This window comes from Tenrec ecaudatus, chromosome 4, assembly GCF_050624435.1.
Source record: "Tenrec ecaudatus isolate mTenEca1 chromosome 4, mTenEca1.hap1, whole genome shotgun sequence".
Lineage (NCBI taxonomy): Eukaryota > Metazoa > Chordata > Mammalia > Afrosoricida > Tenrecidae > Tenrec > Tenrec ecaudatus.
In genome coordinates, this window is record NC_134533.1 from 73,085,437 (window position 1) to 73,107,623 (window position 22,187).

The 22,187-nt window shown below is 46.4% G+C and overlaps 1 protein-coding gene across 4 annotated transcripts in view; it reads left to right on the forward strand.

The window, feature by feature from the left end:
- The window catches only part of UVRAG (UV radiation resistance associated), a 276,222-nt gene that overhangs the window by 230,022 nt on the left and 24,013 nt on the right, over nucleotides 1-22,187 (forward strand). For 3 of the 4 annotated variants that reach the window (XM_075546293.1, XM_075546292.1, XM_075546294.1), the window contains one exon: nucleotides 21,942-22,033. The exons of the other annotated variant lie outside the window; for it this stretch is intronic. In XM_075546293.1, the coding sequence (XP_075402408.1) occupies nucleotides 21,942-22,033 (92 nt within the window). The remainder of the gene's footprint in view (nucleotides 1-21,941; nucleotides 22,034-22,187) is intronic. 4 annotated transcript variants of the gene reach the window in all.

Genomic DNA, 22,187 nt, shown 5'->3' on the forward strand with positions numbered 1-22,187 from the left:
CACGTTGTTTAGTTCTTGCCACCATTTTCCAGATGTCCTCCGCGCTGTACATCTGACGCTGCCGTCCCCTTTCTTAAAGTGGGTGTTGGGTTTCCCCACAATCGTTTACTTCGTTTGGTAGTATTCTGCATGGAATAATTTTGAATCAGACAGACAGACAGACCCACTTCTGGTGTGCTTCAGGATTGAAAGGATTGGCTGTCTTTTGCTTTTCACGACATGGATCCTTTTAGGGTTGAAACTAATTAGATGGTGAACTGGCGTAATTTTTCCTCCGTGTTCCCATATCTTTGATGGGTTGTTAATGTGATGTAGTAGACTAGGAGTATTTTGTTTACTTTTGTACAGTCTAAAACTAAAATGTATGTTTCATAAAATTAAAGTGTTCCAAGAGTCAGTTAATACAAAGTAATATTTTCCCAAGGTCATAAGTGATTTAATATGAATGAGCATATTTTATCTTAACCACAACAGACTCCACAAAACCTCGACAGACAAATTGCTAGTTGAGAAAGGATCTGCACTTCATTTTTCCAATAAAGCAAAAACCCACGCGATTGTGTAGCTACGACAAAAGGCGTCATTTCCCATCCCCAAGGTTGTGGCTCGAGCTGCCGCTATTATAGGGGGCTTTGTTTTCATTGTTGCAGTGCATGCTTGGCTAGCCGTCTGAATCCTGGCCTTTGCTGTTTATAGCAAGGAATCGCAGCCCAGCCCGGGCTGGCCGCACCTTTTTCTTGATGGCATTGGACTTATTTGGGTTCCTTTCCTGGTGTCCAGCATTCTCTGAAGTCCTAGCATGAATTATTGGCTTGTATAATCGACCTCCCTCAGAGATTTGCTGCCTCTGCAATGCCTTCATTTTCAAGTGTGAGAGATGTATTTTTCCTTCGTGAGCCTTCATGTTTCTGCACGCGCACGCACTTACGTGTGGGAGTGAGTGGGGCGGGGGTGCGCAGGAATGCTGGTGCGAAAGTCCAAACAGATCCGTGCTTGGTTCCGGCATGAGAGTCTAGCGAAACCTGGAACCTCACAAAGCTTACAAAGTTGACTTGGCAGGAGCAAAAGGATTTTCTAAACTTGGTCCGGTTTTGCTCCCCCACACCCCGGCCCTCGGGATCCTGCTGGCGCCTCGCTGTGCCCTTCATATCCTCAGTGACTGTTTCCCGACAGCGTCACTGACCGGGCGGTCACTGGCCGATCGCTGTCCCGTGTGCCAGGGCAGACGGCGAGGCCACCACCACAGGTGATGATCCTGGAGTGCGTCCACTTCACAAGGGTCACCTCCGCACCTCTGAAGCACCCTTTACAAACGAGGGGTCTGAGACCACAATTACGCGACTGGCCCAGAATGAGTGACTCTAAGAAATGTTCTGCGCCCTATTGTATGTGATCTGTGAGGTGGACTGCAAACCCTCTGTCCCCTTCTTAGAGCTGAGGAGAAGGATTAGTGACTTACCCACAGCCACGACCGCGGGCCTCGGCTGTCCTGGACTGTAGCCTCTGAACGTCTGTAGGCTGGAAACGACATCAGTCACATCGCTGTGCTGTGCCTGTGACTTCACATGGACGGGCTTTGTGACCTTGCTTCCAAGCTAGAGTCACTGCTTGGCCACTGGCATTCAAGTAAATAATTTTATCATGAGAACAATCCAGTAGGGTGGGGTGGGGGGAGCCTTGCAGATTTGTCCATGGCAACTTCCTGCTTTAAATGCGTTCCTCAGTTTCCCAGGGGCTCCTTCTCACCATTGCTGTTCAGTCTGTTCTAGTTCATGGTCACTGTGTGTTTCAGGGTGGACACGCTCTCGTAAGGTTTCAAAGATGTGGCCTTTAGGAAGCAGATGGCCAGGCACTTTCAGGTTCATCACCACGCACACGCACGTACACACACGGAAAACAAAACCAAACCCATGAGCACAGAAAAAGATTTGATGTGATCTGGCTGGCTGTTTCCAGCCTCACCTCTTGCACTTCCTACCTACACACAATGCAAACTGCCGTCTGCCTTTGCTTTTGCACGCGCTTTGCTCGAGGTGGGGCCCTGGTGGTATAGTGGTTTATACGTTGGGCTGCTAACCACAGGTCAGCAGTTCGAAATCATCAGCTGCTCCTGGGGAGAAAAGAACTTTCTGAAAGAGGGACAAGTCTCAGAAATGCACAGGGGCAGTTCTCAGGTGTCCTATAGGCTCACTATGAATTGTAATTATCTCGGAAACAGTGAGTTGTTGTGCTGGGTTATTTTTTGTGGGGGGGTGCTTGAGAGACCCATCCACTTTCAGCCAGCTGGTTAAGCATTTACCGGTCTCTTGTCCGTTGTCCAGCGCAGCCATCTGCTCTTCCTTCAGTGGTGGCTCTCTGTCTGTCCCTGTCGGAGTGATCACTTAACTTCTGTCCTCCCGCAGCACTTTTGTTAAATAAGCACACACATCAGTCTTGTAATCACCGTGTTTTTGTACGCGTCTCGCTGACTGACGTGCAAGCCCCTCAACCACAGTTTACTCATTTCTCAGCCCCTGGCACAGTGCCTCGAGGGTCACAGCACGGACTCGGGGAAGGCTGTGCGTGGGGGCCTTCCTGCTCGAGCTGAGCACTCGGTGGCTCACCGTGTGCACGGAGGGGAGAAGTGCACGTTTGGCCAGAGGAAATTACTGTCCCTCCTTACCGCTGTGCTTGGCTTGCACGTGTGCAGGGGCTCTGAGAAATGGGGTGGGATCAAGAGAACCTTCTACGTGCGGTGCGCTAGCGTGCTTGCCTCGCGAACTCTTCGTCCTGCTTTGAATGCTGCCCTGTCTTCGAATCGGGGAGCTGATGAGTGTTTTCAAGTGTTCCTGGTGTTTTCTTTAGTTTTCCTTTAAATCCTTGAGGTTCCCCCCCCACCACCAATCCTCTTGAGAGAATGCATCCTGAGTATCCTGCCCTGTGAGCACCGGTGTATTTTCAGTGTTATAGAAATTACTCATGCTCTTAAAGAGCCACATCGTTCCTTAAGGCTTATTGTAGAAAAGTTGCATTTTTCATTCCCCAAAGGCAACCACTCAACCATTTATTCCAGCGGGAGGGGGGATGTCAGTTGTCTTAGTGTTTACCTTCAAATCACTAAGTAGCCTGATAACATGGCTCCTGCTCCCTCCCACGGGAGATGAGAATTTAACCCCTGGTCACTCTGCCACACGCGAGGAGCCCACGCCGCCAGTCAGGAAAGCACTCCGCTGGTAATAGACGGCGAGAGGTCAAGCCCATCAGCCTTCCGTGGGAGAACGCAAAATATATTAGGGACAGAGTACGATGGCTTATCTGCGTGGGGGATGAACCTAGATGTTAATTTAAGTCCTAACTTAAATTAGAATAGGGGCGCAGAGAAGGACTGTGACTCCCAGAAACCCTACGGGACAGCGGGTCTCCACCTTCCTCACGCCGCCACCCTTGAATACAGCTCCTCATGTTGTGGTGACCCCCCAACCATCACATTGTTTCCATTGCTACTTCATCACTGTCATTGTGCTACTGTGATGAATCCAGCGACCCCTGTGAAAAGGTTATTCGACCCCCAAAAGGGTCGTGACCCACAGGTTGATTGGGTTTATGATTGCTTGGGTGTTTTTGTTTTCTTCCTTTGATTAGGTTTCAGTGTGCTTATAACTAATTCAGCCTCAGGCTCTTGTCTGTTACGTGTATCTCCTCTCAGGAGGTTGAGACACATCAAGTACTGATTCCATATGGAGTATGCAGTCACTTTAATCTTTGAAAGAATTCCGTCCTGGTGTCTTCTGACCTGCTCCAATCTGCAGAGTGCTCTCTGCGCCTGTGCCAGAATCACAGGGGTTCCCGTCACCCCTCTTGTGTGGAAATTCCGTTTTCCCGGATGGACCCAAGTCTTCATCTTCCTCAGTTGACACACCCTGTCCTGATGGTGTACATCCTTCGCATGGCTGTCAAGCCCACTGACTCCTCACAGCCCTGTAGGACAGGGCACGCCCGGCTGCCCCATGGAGTTTCCACGGCTGTCCTTTGTGCAGAAGCAGGAACATCTTGCGCCCACAGAGCAGCTGGTGGGTTCAAACTGCCAACCTTGTGGTTAGCACCCAAGCGCTTAGCACTGTACCACTAGGGCTCAGCCATTCACCTATAGAACTTTGATCACCAACAGCCATGTATACATAGACTTGTCAGGTGTTATTTTCTACATACCGTATATCCTCGAGTATAAGCCAACCCGAATACCAGCCAAGGCACCTAATTTTACCACAAAACTGCATTAAAAATGTGCGGGAAAACTCGGCTTATGCACCAGTACATATGGTATATACAAGAGGGGCTTCAAAAACAATTGAGAAAATTCCTTTTTCATTCCATTTTCACACAGACATTTATAGCCTTTTCATATTTATATGTGCTACAAATCTGTCTGTGACTACAGAACAGTTATGAGTATTTCTGAGCTATCACCAGACACCTGAAGGAAAGGAGCTGCTGGGCCTAGGGGCTCAGGACTATAGTCTTGAGGGGCTTCAGAATCAATTTGTAGAACACAGTCCACAAAGACCGGGTTCTGCATCCTACTTTGGTCAGGAGGGCCTGGGTCTTACAAACGTTGCTCTCTCGACCTTTCCTCATGATCGCAGGCATTCTCATCACTTCTGGAGTGTTGAAATTCCTGTTTCCTAGATCCAGCTCTCCACCACAGCTGACCGCCCTCTAAGTGATGACAATGGGAGGCCCTAGATAGACCAGTAGAGAAGGTGGAATAAAAGCCCAAATCACAGAAAAGACCAGGCTTGCTGGTCTGATGGGACTCCAAGACCGTGGCTGCCAGACGCCCTTCAGTCTTGTGCCCAACAAGAGACGGGCCTGCCAGTTGAACAGTTACACCAGGGAGGCACCCCCTCCTCAGAACAAGCAAGCACATGCAGTTCAAAGGGCAGCATCACTCGGGGTGACGCGCAGGAAAGACCAGGGGAAAGGGTGACTGGGAATGATAAAGACAGGGAAGAGGTGGGAAGAAAGCTCTTACACAGTGGGGATTGCACTCAGTGTCACAAACCAAAATGTAGATGAATTCGTACGTGGAAAACCAGTTCTGTAAACTTTCACCCACCTCACAATTAAACGCTTAAAATAAACATGACAACTTCATGCTAGGAATTGTATTATTTCTCATTTTATTATTCATAGTTTATAAAATTAGCCTTTAATGTACTAAAGATTCTCTTTCAGAAGTTGACATACTGTCATTTAATTATTAAGCTTACCCCCCCCCCCCGCCCCCCCAATCCAATAACCTCGAGACCATTGCTGGCTAGCTTCCAGGTTCCTATTTGGAAGTCCAAAGGCCTTTGTTTTCTTTTACTTTTTAATGTGACCTGTTGGTTTTCCCATTTATTTTGCTTTGCATTTTCCCTTTGGAGACGTGTGTAAACTGCTCTTGTTCCCAGTGTTCTGCAGTGTCTCACTGAGGACCTTGGTATAGGTTTATTTCTCTCCATTGTGCTGGACATACATTGGCTCCTTCCGGTCTAAAACTTAAGTCATTGGGTTCTGTGAAATTTCCTTGAATTACCGTATATACTCGTGTATTAGCCAAGTTTTTCAGTACAAAAAACGTGCTGAAAAACTGGGGTTCGGCTTATACACGGTCAGTGGTACCCCAGTGAGGTCTAACATCTCGCGGGTGACTGCCGTTCCTCCGCTGTTCATTCAAAGTCCCACTGACACTGCAGGGCTTTGTGTTTACTCACATCTAACCAGTCAGAGCCGTCCTAGGACGTGGACGGCTCCAATTCGCAGAAGCACCTGGAGTGATTCACTTACGGCGGCAGCTGAACTGGTAAGGATGTGTCTGTGGCTGCGCTCCGTCTCTCCCCTCTGGTCTCTGTGTTAATTCACATCCTGCATTTCCCACCCTAGGCTTAAACTCGAGTCAATCAGTTTTTCTGGTTTCCCAGGTAATAATTAGGGACCTCGGCTTATACTCGAGTATATACGATTTTTCATTGCTGAATCATTTAAATGATTACAAAGACAGGCGATCTCAGCAAAGAAAGAGTATTTTCTTTATAAATCATTTTATTGGGGGCTCTTACAGCTCTTATAACAATCCATACATCATTTATATCAAGCACATTTTTATATATGTTGCTTTCATCACTTTCAAAACATTTTCTTTCTACTTGAGCCTTTGGTATCAGCTCCTCTTTTTTTCTCCCCTCCCTCCCCTGTCTTCCCAGATAATTTTTTAAAAGAAAACTAAAATACTAGAACATATATATCCAAAATAAGACCCAGATCTCTGAATGGGCCTGCAACATAAGAGGTGCCAGTGGACTTCCAGACAGAGTGATAGTAACAGCTCCATCGAGGGAGAGAGAATTATCTTACGGCGTCCTTGTTGACGAAACACGTCATCCCCGGGCTCTCTGCTCTACTTTTGAAGTGCCCGGTGGTTAAATGTGGTCTTCGCATGCAGACTTAAACCCCCTCGCTGATTTCTGCCTCTTTGCGTTCGTTTAGCCCATTAGCTCGTCAAGGCTTAATTTTACTCCTTCCCCTGACAGCCTTTCAAGTATGAAAATCGTCGTCTCCTTCTCTTGGACCGATTCTTTACATATGGTTTTAACTTGTCAGAATAATTATCCATTTGACATGCATTTTTCAAGTTTTATCAATAACTTCCTTAGCAAATTCTGATCTTTGGCAGCTTGTGTGATGGTGAAAAGCCGCGGCAAGTCAGCTTCAACAGAGCAGGGGTTCTCTGCCTCTGGTATTTATAGTTTAACGTGTTGTTGGGAACGTTTGCAGAGTCCATCATCGGTTCATATTTAACAATTCTTGCACATTTTGGTTCAACTTCTCCAGTGCAAGCCCTCAATGTGCCAGCACTTAACTCGCTTCCTCCCTGCACATCCCATTCCCAGTCCTCCCTCCTGCAACCTCAGCACGCGCCTTGAGCAAATGCTGCAACTTCAGTGGTTGATCACTGGAATGCGGGCACGCATTCAGTTGCAGGGGCCGCAGCCTGGAGTCCCACCACTCTCTGTCCAACTGGCGGGAAGCTGGGCCCGTGCATGATTTTGAGTTCTAGTCCACACCTGTCTCCCAGTCTACCCAGGGCCTCCAACAGAGTGCAGAGAGATTCTGGATTCTTCACCGAGCCCAGGTGTTGTGTGTGTCTCCGAGGGGACTGCAATAGCTGATCGCACGAGCTCTCTCTGTAACCCGTTAACGACTGCTAACCCTTCTCAGCCTCACTTCTCGGGGAAGGCTTCCCTTCGCCTGCTCATGTGCTCTACGTTTTGAGTAACTAGAGCCACTTCCTGTTCCTTAAGTAAGCCTCAAACTTTGATTCTTTGGTCCAGATATACTTTTCCACCTCAGTCTGAGAGGTCATTCCCAAATCCTTCCTATTCCCTGCAATAACCTCCTCATTTGTCAAAATTAAAAAAACCCTTTCTTCAGGTTTCAATCCATTGTAACACATGGAGACATTTTCCCGGAAAGTTCACAAAACCCACTTAAATCTTGAACAGAACGAAAAGGGGAAAGTTTGTAAGACACTGGAGATAGGACTACCTTTGCCCAACAGATGGAGACGCTGCGGTCCAGAAGGTTTGCTGAGGTCCCCGGGCCTGCATGACTATTACAGTTTATAGCCAAGGTGGCACGGATGGAGCACTGAACGCCTTCTTTGTGTAATCTATATTATGGATAAGCCAAATATTAGTTTTGGTTCAATGGGAAAGAAAAAATACTTAGTTGTGCGGATCCAAGAAGCTCAGCAAAACCCATCCAGGTTAAATACAAAGGCACATCATAGTCGAATCACTGGAAAAAAAGGAGGAAAGAGACTAAGTCTGTGAAGCTGGCAGAGAAAGCGACCTAGTACATAAAGAGACAACAGCTTAAAACCCCACCATCTTCTCATTGGAAGCAATTAAGAGTGTGGAGGTAGTCGAACATCTCTCACATTGCTGAAAAGCACTGTGTATGGTTTGCAGTTTTCAGACTCATGACATAATATCTAGCTGAATAACCCCATTCACCAAAAATGGTCATTTTGCCACTTGTTTCCCAGTCTGTATAGCTCTTCTTGTTTCCTAATGCTAGTCGATTGGTAGCGCACATTCTTTTGTTGCGGGGATTGCCCGTGTCAGACCATTGTGCTTGGAGACCGGTTGCTATTTGCATTGTGCTATGCGTTCCCAGGTCAATAAGCAAGGCCCCTTCATACTGTACTTTGCTTCGGTTGCTGAAGTTTTTCTTATTTTCTGGACCAGTTATTCATGTGTTTTCTGGTTGAGAAGTCTGTTTTGTATAAACTTGAACATCCAAATTTGGCTCTTGCCCCACCAGGATCTTCCAGAAGATTTCAGAGAAACGTCATCTCTGGAGAGCAAAAGCACATGAGGTTTGGGGCGATTCTTCAGTGTCTCGTCGCCCTTCTCTCCCTGGGCACTTAAATTAGCCACTAGCAAAAGTATGTTCTCACACGTGTCTAATTGTCAATATAGTATTTGCTAGCTAAAAGCCTCTGTGTTCTAGTTCAAGGCTAACCCCTCTGTCCCTGATCGACAGTAGATACATGAAAATGTTTATCAGAAGACTGATTTAAGTTTCCAGAAATAAAGCCGTCTCCCTACATTTACCTACTAGCTGTCCATAAAGGACCCCCCAAGAAGTCGCCCCTCACTCCTCCAAGTAAAAGGCAGAAGTAATTTTTCCCATCATATGAGTTTTCTTTTGCTTCTTAACAAACTTTGCAACTAAAAACACCAGTTGATTATCTCACAGTTCTTTTGGTCAGGCGACTGGGTGGGCTAGGGCTGAAATCCAGATGCCAGTCTGGGAAAGAATTCTCTTCCAAGTTCCCTCAGCTTGTCAGCAGGATGTAGCTCCTTGAAGCTGTGGGTCTGAGGTGCTCACTGACCTGCTGTCTGCTGGGGGGCACTCCCCGCTTCTCCAGGGCACCTCACTGTGTCTCCAGACCAGTGACATCCCATGAGTCTGCTCACATTTTGGGTCTCTCCCGAGAGAAAATGCTGCTTTTTAAGAGCTGGTCCGATTAGACGGGGCTGTCCAGATACTCGCTGTTGGCCATTTAGTGGCATAATTAGAGGAGTAACATCAGGTGTGAAGGTCACGAGGCCTGTTAACATTCAGCCCTCTGTCCCACCGGGCACAGGAGGAGCCGCAGAGAGCTGTGCTTTCCTCGTCAGAGGCCGCTTCCGTCAGGGCAGCACTCGGGACGGTACCGCCTCACCTTTCACGCCTCCCCACGAGGACCAGGCGCTCACTATCGCCCTCATGAACTAATTGGTTTTACTTAAATGAGTCTTGAGGTGCAGGGATGACTGACATTAACCCACACAAAATGGCAAGCGCATCAGGACAACTCGAGGAATGGGGTGCACTGACAGGACAGCTCACGGCTCAGTCTTTTCTTTTGGAAACTACATTTATTTATGATCAACCCGAGAGACTAAACAGTGGATATGCGGCCTTGGGCTCTGTTACAGTGCAAGTGATGTCAGAGGAAATCACACACACAACCCCAAAACCTTGAAAAGACACAAAGTAGATACTAGAGTAAAATTAATATTTTAAGAGAAAATATAATCATTGTTGAGAAATGAACATTCTGAAAAACTGCATTCCATTTAGGGCACCTCATTACCAGATTCCTGAAGGGAAACTGGAAGGAGTTCAGAGACTTCAAGAATGAGCAAGAGGCTGTAGGGACTCATTACAAGCAAAGGTTTGCAAAGACTGACTGTGTGTAGCACAGCTGAGCAAGGCTAAGTTGAGACTATCTATTGTCAGCTGCTTAGTATCAAGAGAAGCAGCGTTTCCCTGATGAAAAGACTGGATGAGTCCTTCCTGAAAACGAGTCGCATGAGGAATGAGATGACACCCACCTTTGGCTAACCAATTTAATTTGCTAAGTCATTGCTAAGGTAGTTTTGGACTGTGAAAAAGTGCCACGTGGCTCTTGCCAAGTGTTAAAGTATTAGACTTGTGCTATATACAGTTCTCCCCCATCACCATTACATGTACCTAAGACACACACACATACACACAAACTTTCTCCATAAGTATTGAGTTAGGTAATTGGTACCAGTGACCACGGTCAGAAAACTGTGAGCAGCACACATTGCTGTGGAACTGCTGGAGTGGGTTTCTGTGTTCCTTCTAGAGTTAAATTTGTGGTGATGAATCTAAGTGCATTTGCCATTCTAACAAAACGCTAATAGTTAGGTTTACTTGGAAGAACCCCTGCACTTATAAATTGAATTTTCATTTATTTCTTTCCCACACTTAGGAGCTCTCAGAGCTCCTTATTGAATGTCGTAGTGTATTGTTGCAATAATCAGAACTTACTCTAACTAGATCAAACAGAATGACATTGATTAGAGGGTTATTGATTTGAAAGTATTAGGACTAATCAGAAGTTGAAAAGTTGAGGTGTTCGATATTTGTTAGCAAACATTAGGTAGCTCATGGCGATTTTTGGAAATCCAGAAGAAGAGCGACAGATGGCAAACTGGCATGGGAAAAGATACTCAGTATTATTAGTTACTAAACCAAACCTACTGCCATCAAATCGGTTTCTGAGACTGTAAATCTGTAAAGGGGCAGGCAGCCTCATCTGTCTCTGACAGAGCACCTAGTAGGTTTGAACTGCTGACCTTTGGGTTGTCAGCCCAACACCTTACCCACAGCACAACTAGAGCTCCTTTCATTAGTTATAAAATAAGTCAGGCACCACATTCCCAAGATGGGCAGTACCACCCGGGTGGGGGGGGCGGTGGGGGAAGAGGTGCTAGAATGATCCAGGGGGCCTGCAAAAGCAGATGCCGACACTTTATCCTGGATTGCGGGCTGTACCACAGAGCTGTTAGCTGCCAAAGGGCCACTGAGTAATGTTTGTTTCCTGAAATGCTGGGGCGGGGGGAGGGCACTGCACGACAGGGCAAATAAACTTGGGAACCAATGGTCTACAAAGCATTGTGGGAAAATGGAAAGAGTTTGTGCTAAATGGATGAGAAGAAAATACATTTTTTTCTTTTAATCATTTTATTAGGGGCTTATACAACTCTTATCACAATCCATGCACACATCAGTTGTGTAAAGCACATGTGTAAATTCATTGCCCTCATCATTCTCCAAACATTTGCTCTCCACCTAAGATGCTGGCATCAGTTCCTGATTTTTCCCCGCCCTCCCTGCTCCCCCTCCCTCATAAACCCTTGATGATTTATAAATTATTATTTTGTCATATCTTTCCCTGTCCGACATCTCCCCTCACCTACATTTCGGTTGTCTGTCCCCCAGGGAGGAGGTCACATGTAGATCCTTGTAATCGGTTCCCCCTTTCCAGCCCACCCTCCCTCTACCCTCCCAGTATCGCCAATCACACCACTGGTCCTGAAGGGATCATCCGCACTGGATTCCCTGTGTTTGCAGTTCCTATCTGTACCAGTGTACATCCTCTGGTCTAGCCAGACTTGCAAGGTGGAATTGAGATCATGATAGTGGGAGGAGGGGGGTTGGAAGCATTTAGGAACTAGAAGAAAGTTGTATTTGTATCGCACCCTGACTGGCTCATCTCCTTCCTGAGACCCTTCTGTAAGGGGATCTCCAGTGGCCAACAAATGGGCTTTGGGTCTCCACTCCGTACTCCCCTCCTCATTCACTATGGTAAGATTTTTTGTTCGGATGATGCCTGGTACCTAATCCCTTGGACACCTTGTGATCGCACAGGCTGGTGTGCTTCTTCCATGTGGGCTTTGTTGCTTCTGAGCTAGATGGCCACTTGTTTACTTTCAACCCTTTAAGAACACAGATGCTATATTTTTTGATGGCCGGGCATCATCAGCTTTCTTCCCCACATTTGCTTATTCACCCATTTGTCTTCAGCGATCATATCATGGAGGTGAACACACAATTATATGATTTTTTGTTCTTTGATGCCTGATAATGGATCCCTTTGGCACCTCGTGATCACGCAGGCTGGTGTGCTTCTTCCATGTGGACTTTGTTGCTTCTGAGCTAGATGGCCACTTGTTCACCTTCAAGCTTTTAAGACCCCAGGCGCTATATCTTTTGATATCTGGGCACCATCAGCTTTGTTCACCACATTTGCTTATTCACCCGCTTTGTCTTCAGCGATTTTGTGGGAAAGGTGAGCATCATAGAATGCCAATTTAATAGAAGGAAGTATTCTTGCATTGAGGGAGTACTTGAGTGGAGGCCCAATGTCCTTCTGCTACCTTAATACTAAACCTATAAATATTTCCCCATCCTCATACATAAATATATTTGCATATGTACGTCTTTATCTAGACTCTATAAATGCCCTTTGCCTCCCAGCTCTTTCCTCTATTTCCCTTGACTTTCCTCCTGTCCCACTATCATGTTTAGTCCCCACCAGGGTTTCAGTAATTCCTCTTGCTTACATTACCCTTGATCATGCCCTATCAGGCCTCCCACACCCTCCTCACCACCATTTTGGATCACTTGTTGTTCCCTTGTCCCTGGGTTTGTTAACACCACTTCCTTTCCGCCCCTCTCCCATGTCCCCCTGGAACTGTTGGTCCCATTGTTTTCTCCTCCAGATTGTTTATCCAGCCTATCTTATTTAGACAGACCTGCAGAGATAATAGCATGCACAAAAACAAGACAGAGCAAAAACAAGCAACAATATACAACAAAACAACAACAAACTAATGACCAAAAAAAACAGAACAAAACACAACAAGAAAGAAAAGCTTGTAGTTACTTCAAGGATCATTTGTTGGGAAAATAGAATTTTTTCATAAGCTTTTTGAAGACCTCCATTATACACATGTGATCCTATTTATGCAGTGTTTTAGGGAGAAAAAAAAACCAACAGCTGTCCCTGCCTTATCAAGACTGTGAGCCTCTTGATTTAAGGGTATAGTTCTTGACCCTGCAAGAGCTCATCAACCAAACCTCGGGTACATCTAGAAGCAGAATTGCTGAGTTTAAGCAGGTTAGGGAGTGAGGTCTAGCTCCATGAGGAATCAGAAATGCCAGCTGCATCAAAGGTGGTTTGAGGTAGGTCAGGAAGCACAGGACTAGCAGGCAGAGTGTGAAGGTGGACCTGACACTGACAGGTCCTGACGTACTTTTGCTGTTCAGGTAATCATTAGCTTCCAGAGAGCATGGCCATTCTCGGATGATCATGACTGAAAGCTGATTGCAGGAACTGGCAAGGGGAATTCCCTGACAGCCTTGCAGCTCCGCTTTGCTCCTCCGTTTGCAGGATGTCTTACTGACTGACTCTCCTCAGCACCTGGCAGGACTGGCAGTGATGGAGACCACACTTACAGATGGGGTTGGCTCCGGAGTTTGGCTCCGTTTAATAGCGCTTCTAGTTGTTTTCTAGCCAACGTAAAAGTCTGCAGCAAAGGGCCATTTTCATGGAAGTGTTCCTAATATGACAGATTTTATGAGAAGTTTGGCTCACACGTAGCCGGTGCCTCAAATGCAAGAAGGCAGCAAAGAAAACAGCCTGTGGTGTTCGAACGTAGCAAGCTTCGATTGTGGCCCCAGACCGATCGTGTTTAAGCCCCGGTAGGTCACGGGAGCTCGTGTCTTTCTTTCCTGTTGGGCGCCCCATAGCTCCAGTCCCAAGCTCTGGATTCCCTAGAAGGTGATCCTGTGGCTGCGAGGGAAAGCCGAGGACCGTCCCTCTCATTTCTTGGCCTCTAGAGCTTGTAGACTTGACCCAGCCTGTAGAGCTCAGAGTGGCAGGCCCAGCTCTGCCCAGTCTGTACATTATAACATATCTATTTTAGAAAAGACTGGCATGGTTTCTACACGGGGATGGAAAAGCACTTAGGTTGTTCCTGCAACCAGAGACGCATAAGTGAGTTTTTATACTTCTCCTTCAGAGAGTATATTGCGGTGACTCACTGAGACACCAAGCCATGGCTCATATTAAATGTGTGCAAGTGGCTTTTCCACATATTGGAAAGCGCCGCCTTCTCTTCTAGGAAGGCAGATCGCATTCTTGACCCGGCGTTTTCCCCTTTTAAAAAGTGTGGAGGGCCCTTCATGGAAGCGAAACCAAAGTTGAAAGGAGTTGAAATATTGAGAACTAGACCACAGAGGGTTTTACCATATAAGCCAACACTTGAAAGTTAAGTCCTTGGTGCATATGTGCGTTTTTAATTTAGTGGGGCCTCGGGTTGGTTTTTTCCAGTTCCTCCAGACTAGTTCGCTTTGTAGTCGAAGTCATGGAAACCCCATCACGAGAGTGTTGCTCTCAGTAACCTTTCCTGAGGTTGCCTTAATGCACACCCCTCACCCGCACAGGCGGCGAGCACGCAGCTCCGCTTGAGCCCATGTGGAACTAACTAAGCGGCCGTGCGTCGTGAATGTAGTTTGGGAAGGCGTGTGTGCACGCACGCATGCGCCATCCAAGCCGCGCTGCTCCTCTGCCAAGGCCTAAAGGACCCAGGGGTTCCTGAGCCCTGGAAGCGCGTGCGTGGGAAAAGCAACCTGAAATCAGCGCTGCACTCAGGGGGAGGATGCTGGGGGAGTACAGCAAGTCGGCGCTCATTTCTGCGCTGGCCTCCGACTCAGCGGAGCAGCGTGCACCCAGCTGTCTGAAGGAGTTTCTCCCACCGCAAGGGCGCGCCACCAAGGGAGGGCTTTAGGAATTGTATCCTTTTGCAAGGATAGGGAGCAGGGAGAGGAAAACGGAGGAAAGAGATCGTTAATGGGATGTTGTGGTACTCTAAATGCATTGTTTCCTCTGGTTTTCATTCGTTCTTTTTTTTTTTTTGGGGGGGGGGGGACTTGTTCCAATAATTCTGGAGCCAGATCTCCCTGGTGATTTGAATGCAGGTTCACTTGTTTGTTGCTAGCCGATGACAGCATTTATTCCTTGTTCCTTTGTCATTTTAATCATCTGTGTGTTCGTTTTCGATGTAGCTGCCCATCAGCCACAGAGTGGAGTGAAAATTAACGGCTCCCACAGAGGCCTACACCAATCAGAATAAAGTTAATTGGAACCCAAATTCCACTTTAAAACTGCTTAAACTTTGGGTGGTGGGGCTGCAGGAAGTTGTTACAAAAGGTGTTTATTTCAGGGACTAATTTGAGGCAGGGAGGCAGACCCAAGCACTGTTTTATGTGCCTGGGTTTCTTGGCAATTCCCCCCCTCCTCCCCGGACCCAATTCAGAAGTGAGCGCAGAAGGAGCCCTGTGGTAGCTTTGGGAAAGTGTGCTAGACGGTGGCTGCTGAGCGCAGAGTTGATGAACATGACGTGGAATTTCTTAGTTGGAAAAGGACTGCCCCCTTTCAACCTGTCCTTCCCGTGACGTGTCTGTGGGTCTTCTCGTTCCTAGTCCATACGGCCTGGAGTCGGTTCTCACCGCCCAGGAGAGCAGGGTGGAACTCGCACTGAGCTTAGCAGCCCTCAACCGCTTCCATGAACACCCTCCACAAGACATGCTGCAGGAGCTGCTGGTCTCCCCGGAAAAAAAGAAAGTTTGACTGGCCTCTTACAACTGTCTTAAGAAACCGTATTCTTGGCCCTGTTTTATAGACATGGCATACACACTGGTTATATAACTTGCTCAAGTTTACAGACAGCAATATGGTAAGAGTTGGCCTGTCGCTCCAAAGACAAGTGGATTCTCAGTCCAAGCCAGCCAGCCTAGGGACCATTCCGGAGGTCTTTGCTTATTGAGTGGCCAGGACCCGGAGACACTCAGTGCATAGGACGGGTAGGAACTTTCCCCTCACCTTATCTTTGTCCTTTTCTCTCACGGCTAGTCCTTCTTTCCCTGCCCAGTGTTACTACTACCAGGACATTAGCATGTTTAAAAATTACTTTAAAGGCTCCATTTGTTCCTTTCTTGAAGCATTTCCATTTCAATCAAGAGTCCGATGTCTCTGCTAGGATATTGCCTAAGACAAGTCTACGTGCTGCTTCCATTCCTGTGTCCCGGAAAGGAAGCTTCTGTGGGCTCCTCCATCGAACCCACTCAAGTGAAAAGTGGAGGGTGAATACCCTCTTAGCCCAATTTGATTTCTGACCTTGTCACTCAAAACCAAACTCATTGCCACCAAGTGGATTCTGGCTCACAGCAACCGCATAAGACAGGGTAGAGCTGCCCCTGTAGGTTTCTGAGACAGGAATACTGTACAGGAGTAGAAAACCTCATCTTTCCTGCTAGTGGTTTCAAACTGCTGGCTTTGTAGTTAGCAAACCAACGTGTAACCCCTATGCCACATGCCACCAGGGCTTCTTTCTGACCTCATCAGAAGAGGTCAAAACCCATTGGGCCTCCACTCAAGTACTCCCTCAATGCGAGAATACTTTGTTCTGTTAAACTGGCATTCCATGATGAACCCCTTCCCAACACAGTCGCTGAAGACAAAGCAGGTACATAAGCAAATGTGATGAAGAAAGTTGATGGAGCCCAGCTATCAAAAGATATAGTGTCTAGGGTCTTAAAGGCTTGAAAATAAGCAAGCGACCATCTAGCTGAGAAGCAACAAAGCCCACATGGAAGAAGCACACCAGCCTGTGTGATCACGAGGTGTCAATGGGATCAGGTCGATGGGATCATTGTAAATGAGGGTGAGTGCAGAGTGGAAACCTAAAACCCATCTGTAGGCAACTGGACACCCCCTTATGGAAGGGTCGCAGGGAGGAGATGATCTAGTCAGGGTGCAGTATTTCCTCTAGTTTTTAATGCTTCCTCATCTCCCCCACGCCCCAAATATCATGATCCCAATTCTGCCTTACAAATCTGGCTAGACCAGAGGATGTACACAGGTACAAATAAGAGCTGGAAACAGGTAATCAAGGCAGATAAACCCCCAAGACCAATATTGAAAGTAGCCATACCAGGAGGGGAAGGGGAAGGGGGGGGCGGGAACCGATCACAATGATCTAACTATAACCCCCTCCCAGGGGGATGGACAACAGAAAAGTGGGTAAAGGGAGACATCAGTCAGACATGAAAAAAATAATTTATAAATTATCAAGGGTTCGTGGAGAGGATGGAGGTGGGGTGGGGGGGATGAGAAGCTGATACCAAGAGCTCAAGTAGAAAGAAAATGTTTTGAGAATGATGATGGCAACAAATGTGCTTGACACAATTGATGGATTGTGATGAGTTGTACGAGTCCTCAATAAAATGATTTTTTTAAATATCTATCTCCAAGTAGGAAGATGGACTTAATAGGTTACATCGTGTGTTTAGTTATATTGGCAGGACTTTAATGTTTTATCAGAGAATTTAGGAAGGATAGAGCAATGGGTGCATTTAAAGTCTTTAAGAACAAAAGGCAGTTATTCGTTAAAAATATTTAAAGTACAAGGAATGCCATTTTGGCCTCATGCTAATGGCCTCCTTCATGTGGGTGATGTGCATTGTCTTGTTTATGGCCCGTGTAAGACTTCATACATGTTCTCCTTCAACTGCGTTTGAGATTGGGGCCCTTGCTGCCCTAATACACATGGCGTCGTCAGGAACAGGATCGCAAAGCTCTCTTTCCTGGCGGGCTCTCTGGAGGGGCGAGGAAGCATGGCTTCCGAGACAGCGAGGGTGCTTTCTTTCACATTTCCGTGGACCCTGGGAGACTCCAAAAGGCTAAGCACTCTTGGAATTACAAACCCGCGTGTCAGGGCTTTCAGAAACTTTATTAAGTCTTGTTAAGTCATGCTGTGTTTTCCCAGCTGTGAGCTGTTCCGTGCCTTATTTAACTAGCATCCGATGAATCCACAGACGCGTCTGGCCTCAAGTGAATGTTCTTCTTCATCCGGATGATTTGTCTCTGCTCCATTTGAAACTTATTAGATGTTCTCCTTAAACTACTTAAACTAAGTACAGGAAAGGGGTAGTACACTGCATATTAGTAATTAGCAATGGTTTCTGTAGATACAATAAAGTAAACACTAAATATCAATTTAATAAAATGTGATCTTGAATATATTGAGAGGATGGGAGCTGGGGGGAAAGCGAGTCTTCGTATTAGTGATAAGTCCTTGGATAACCAAACACCATGAGGGAATAGGGCGCTGGGCTTGGGTGCTTAGGACCATGATCTCAGAGACACCAAAGTCAGTTGGCATGATATATAGCTGATAGGGGCAATGCTCTACATTTGGTGGATACTAACTGGGGTCTTAAGAGCTCATGAGTACCAGCTAAGGTGCAGCTATTGGTCTCTCCCTGCCTGGAGGGGAGAAGAGAGAAGGAAACTGAGGACACATGAAAAGAAATACTCCACTGGACTGATGGACCACACAACCCCAAGAACAGAAGAACCAGGGGGCCCCAACTACTGCTACCGGCTGCTTGGAAAGGGACCCCATTAGAAAGCGCTGGAGAGAGGGCAGGGAAAATGGGGAAGAGACCTCAGAATGTTGAAGACCAGGCTTCCGGTCAGATAGCGATCAACGGAGCTCCTAAGACCACGGTCCTCAGTCAGTCTTCAGGTCCACAAAGCTCAGTTCTTGTGAAGGGAGCAGCACTAGAAAATCGGGTGTGCCACCCTCAGAACCTGGGTGGGATGCTTTTTTCCACCAAGGGGCATTTGGATAATTTATAATCTCGTTTGTGAGCCATACCAGTCAAATATTTCACTCACTCACCCTCTTCATGGCTGGAATTGCCTATCTTTGGTGAGGCATGTGAATGTGAGCTGATATCGCTGAGGTATTTTAAGGCCTGGGTGTTGTGTGTGCCCCACCCCTGCCTTGGAATAATCAACCATTTGGGGGGGGGGCAGCATTTTCCCAGGAGTAAGGTTCAGAAGAACTAGAAAGAAGGACACACGGGACGGCAGTGGGGTCCGTGAAGTGACCTTCTGTGACATGAAACAAACTTTATATGAGTTGCTGAGTGGAAAACGGATCTGTTCTTTATCCAAATCACACATAGCTTACCTTTTTTTTTTTTTAAGTCAGTAGAGGGTGTATGGGAGAAGAGATCAAATGTCTTTTATCTCTCATGATACTGTTAGACAGGGTTCTCTGGAGCAGTGGTTCTCAACCTGTGGGTTGTGACCCCTTTTGGGGTCAAATCACCCTTTTACAGGGGTCACCCGATTCATAACAGTAGCAAAATTACAGTTACGAAGTAGCAACGAAAATAATTTTATGATTGGAGGGTCACCACAACATGAGAAACTATATTTAAGGGTCGCGGCATTAGGAAGGTTGAGAACCACTGCTCTAGAGAAACAAAACCAGGACACTTATGATTTTATATATATGAGGATAGATATATATAGCACGAAGGAATATAACAGCTTATTAGTCCACACAGCAGTACAGAGGACTCAGTTCAACTCATTTTGGTGGAACAGTTAATATACTGGAAGTCCTTCAACTGAAGAGGGCCACTAGGTCTAAGGTCAAGGAAGCAGACAGCTTAGTCTTCTGTAGGGTAATGCAGGCAGTCTGGCCACAGGCAGCAAACAGCAGGGCAGGTCACCAGGAGTCAGCAAGGCGACAGGATCCGACAGCTAGCCCCAAACTCAAGCAGTGTATGCACTAGCAGCATGGCGAAGCAGAAGCAGGTCTCGCAGGAACCTCGAGCTCTAGTGACATGATCCATGGATTGGCAGTCCCACCGGTAGTGTAGCTCACAAGGTGAGAAAGAGAACTAGCAGCCGCATGCTGGTCGGATCACCAGAAAGCAAGAGAGAGGCAGGGCTTGCCCAGCCATTTATCTCTCTGCCCTCCAATCAAACTGTGATCTGATTAATCCCACATGTTCCTATTGGCCAGGTTGGCACAATAAACTTTCCTATCACAGATATGAACCAAAGCAAAATGGTGTCTAAAGTAAACAGTGTCTAAAAATGGAGGGAAAATAATAAGAACTATTACTATAACCCTACTATTTACAAATAGAAAGGTAAGAAGAAACAGCTCAAAGTAATTGTCACTGTGTAGCCAAGAGCTCCTGTGTGTTGTTACTATCTTTGCACATGTACTGTTTAATGAAACATGAGTTTGTACATTTTAGACAGCTTGTGCTGTGTTTCTAAGGAGAACATGCGGTTGGGGAAGCATTGGGTTGCTAACTAACCCCACGGGAGAACGAGAAGGCTGTCTGCTTTTATGCAGCTGGACAGCCTTGGAAGCCCCTGCCTAGGGGTGCTATGAATCGGAATGGACTTGGTCGCATGGGTCAGGGTTGTCTTGGTGTATGCGGTTTTGTAGCTGTGTTGAGAATTTAAATGGTGACATCGAGAAGGAATTTGGAGCTGTTACCAAGAGGTTCTGGCCTTGATTTTGTCCCTTCTTAACTCTGTCGCCTCGAGCAAGAAAACACTGGCCTTAGTTTCTTCGTTTGTCGGTAGAAAAAGATTGAAAAGGATGCTCTTCAAAGACTCTTTAAGCTCCAAACGCCTGAAATTCCATGATAAAAATGGCAGTGCCATGCAGCAAATGAAGAGTTAAGACCTGGGTGGAGGCGTGAAGTTCCCACATTGGCCAATTTTGGTTGAAATGAGACTTGGAGGGAGCTTTTCACTGTGGTCTCAGAAGAATTCCACACCCACCTTCCATTGGCTGTGTACTGGTTCAGAGACGCATAGCCTGGTGTTATTTCAGTATGGAGATATATATATATATATATATATATATATATATATATATATATATATATATATATATATATATATATATATATTATATTTTTCAGTATGAATCACAGGTGAAATTTCCATGCCCATGTGTAAACAATTTTACTTTTTTATTGAAACAATGAATTCAGGAATGTCATATTGGGCTATCGGCCTTTTTACTTTTATCAGTGTAAGGAAAAATGCTTTTTTATTTTAATATAAGAAGTGATGTCATTTAATATGGGGTATATCTTATAATTCAAGGTCAGTAAATCTCAGGAGGTGACTGTGGTCACCAAGCTAGCTTTGAAAAAAAGCAACAAAAAATAGGTCCCCTCTGTGTCCTCCAATATTGTTAGCAATTTTCCCTCAGACTTTGAGATGGATGATGGACTTCCATGGTTTTTGTAAAGGAGATCTTGGCTGATAGCATCTTTGCCAACCAACCATGTGATCCTGTAGAATTTACTGCCCCTTTCTGGCCTCCAATGTCCCCAGCGGAAGGGACAATCCACCTAAGTAATAGGTGTGTGCTCAGACTGCTCAGAGGGTCCTATCGGGCTGGGGACCTGGCGGTAAAGCTCAGTGTCTGTGAGAAAGGCCTCTCCTCTCTGTTACACCACCCCCTACCCCCCGCAGGGGAACGTGAAAGGAGTCCTTACCACTCACGGACCAGAGACAGCTTGTGCTGATGGTGTCATGTGGAAAGTTTTCTTTTGAACGAGAAGCAATGGGTTAAGCAGAGTTACATCGCAGGGATTGCAGTCACTGAGGCGCAACAAAATGTGTACGAGTTGTTGAATGGAAAACTGATCTGCCCTATAAACTTTCACCTAATTCACAATAAAATGCTTTATTTTAAAAAAGAATATGGATTGTTTTCCATGGGGAAAAACGTCATTGTAGCACTATTTATAAAGCAGTTGATTCAAGATCATCTGTGGAGAGAGGACAGGCTCCCTACACGGGGGTTTGCCCATTCAATTGTACACCGCAGTGGGGGCCAGTATTATGCACAATGAGGTGTAACAACAACAAAAGGTTGCCTTAGCTACTTTTACATTCACATGCAGGCACATTCAAGCCTTAAGACTGATGGCCATTTGTCATCTTGAGTATCTCACCATTTGCACGGTATGCAGTTGACTATTTGTACCTGCCAGGCCCCCTGACTCAAACTAGCAGCCCACCATTGTGGCCAATGATGCTGAGATCATGCGTTCACATCCGATCTGCAAGGTCAAGAAACAGCTTGTTGAGTGCAGTGTGCCTCCGACTCCGCCAGAGTTTCTTTTTATGTCTGTGTTTTCTGCCTTTGCAGCTCAGATACCAACATGGCCTGGGAACGCCAGACTTGAGGCAAACTCTTCCCAACCTGAAAAACTTCCTGGAGCACGGGCTAATGGTCAGGTGGTGAGTACCTCGATCTCTGGTAGCAAATGTGTTGCTGGGTCTTGTTCCCCTAAGAAACTTGTCCTGATTCCACGTTTCCCCTTGTCTCCACATGGGTCTCCCAGGGTTTCTTGTGCAGCAAGGCATTTGAAGGGAAGAAAAAGCAGCCGCATAC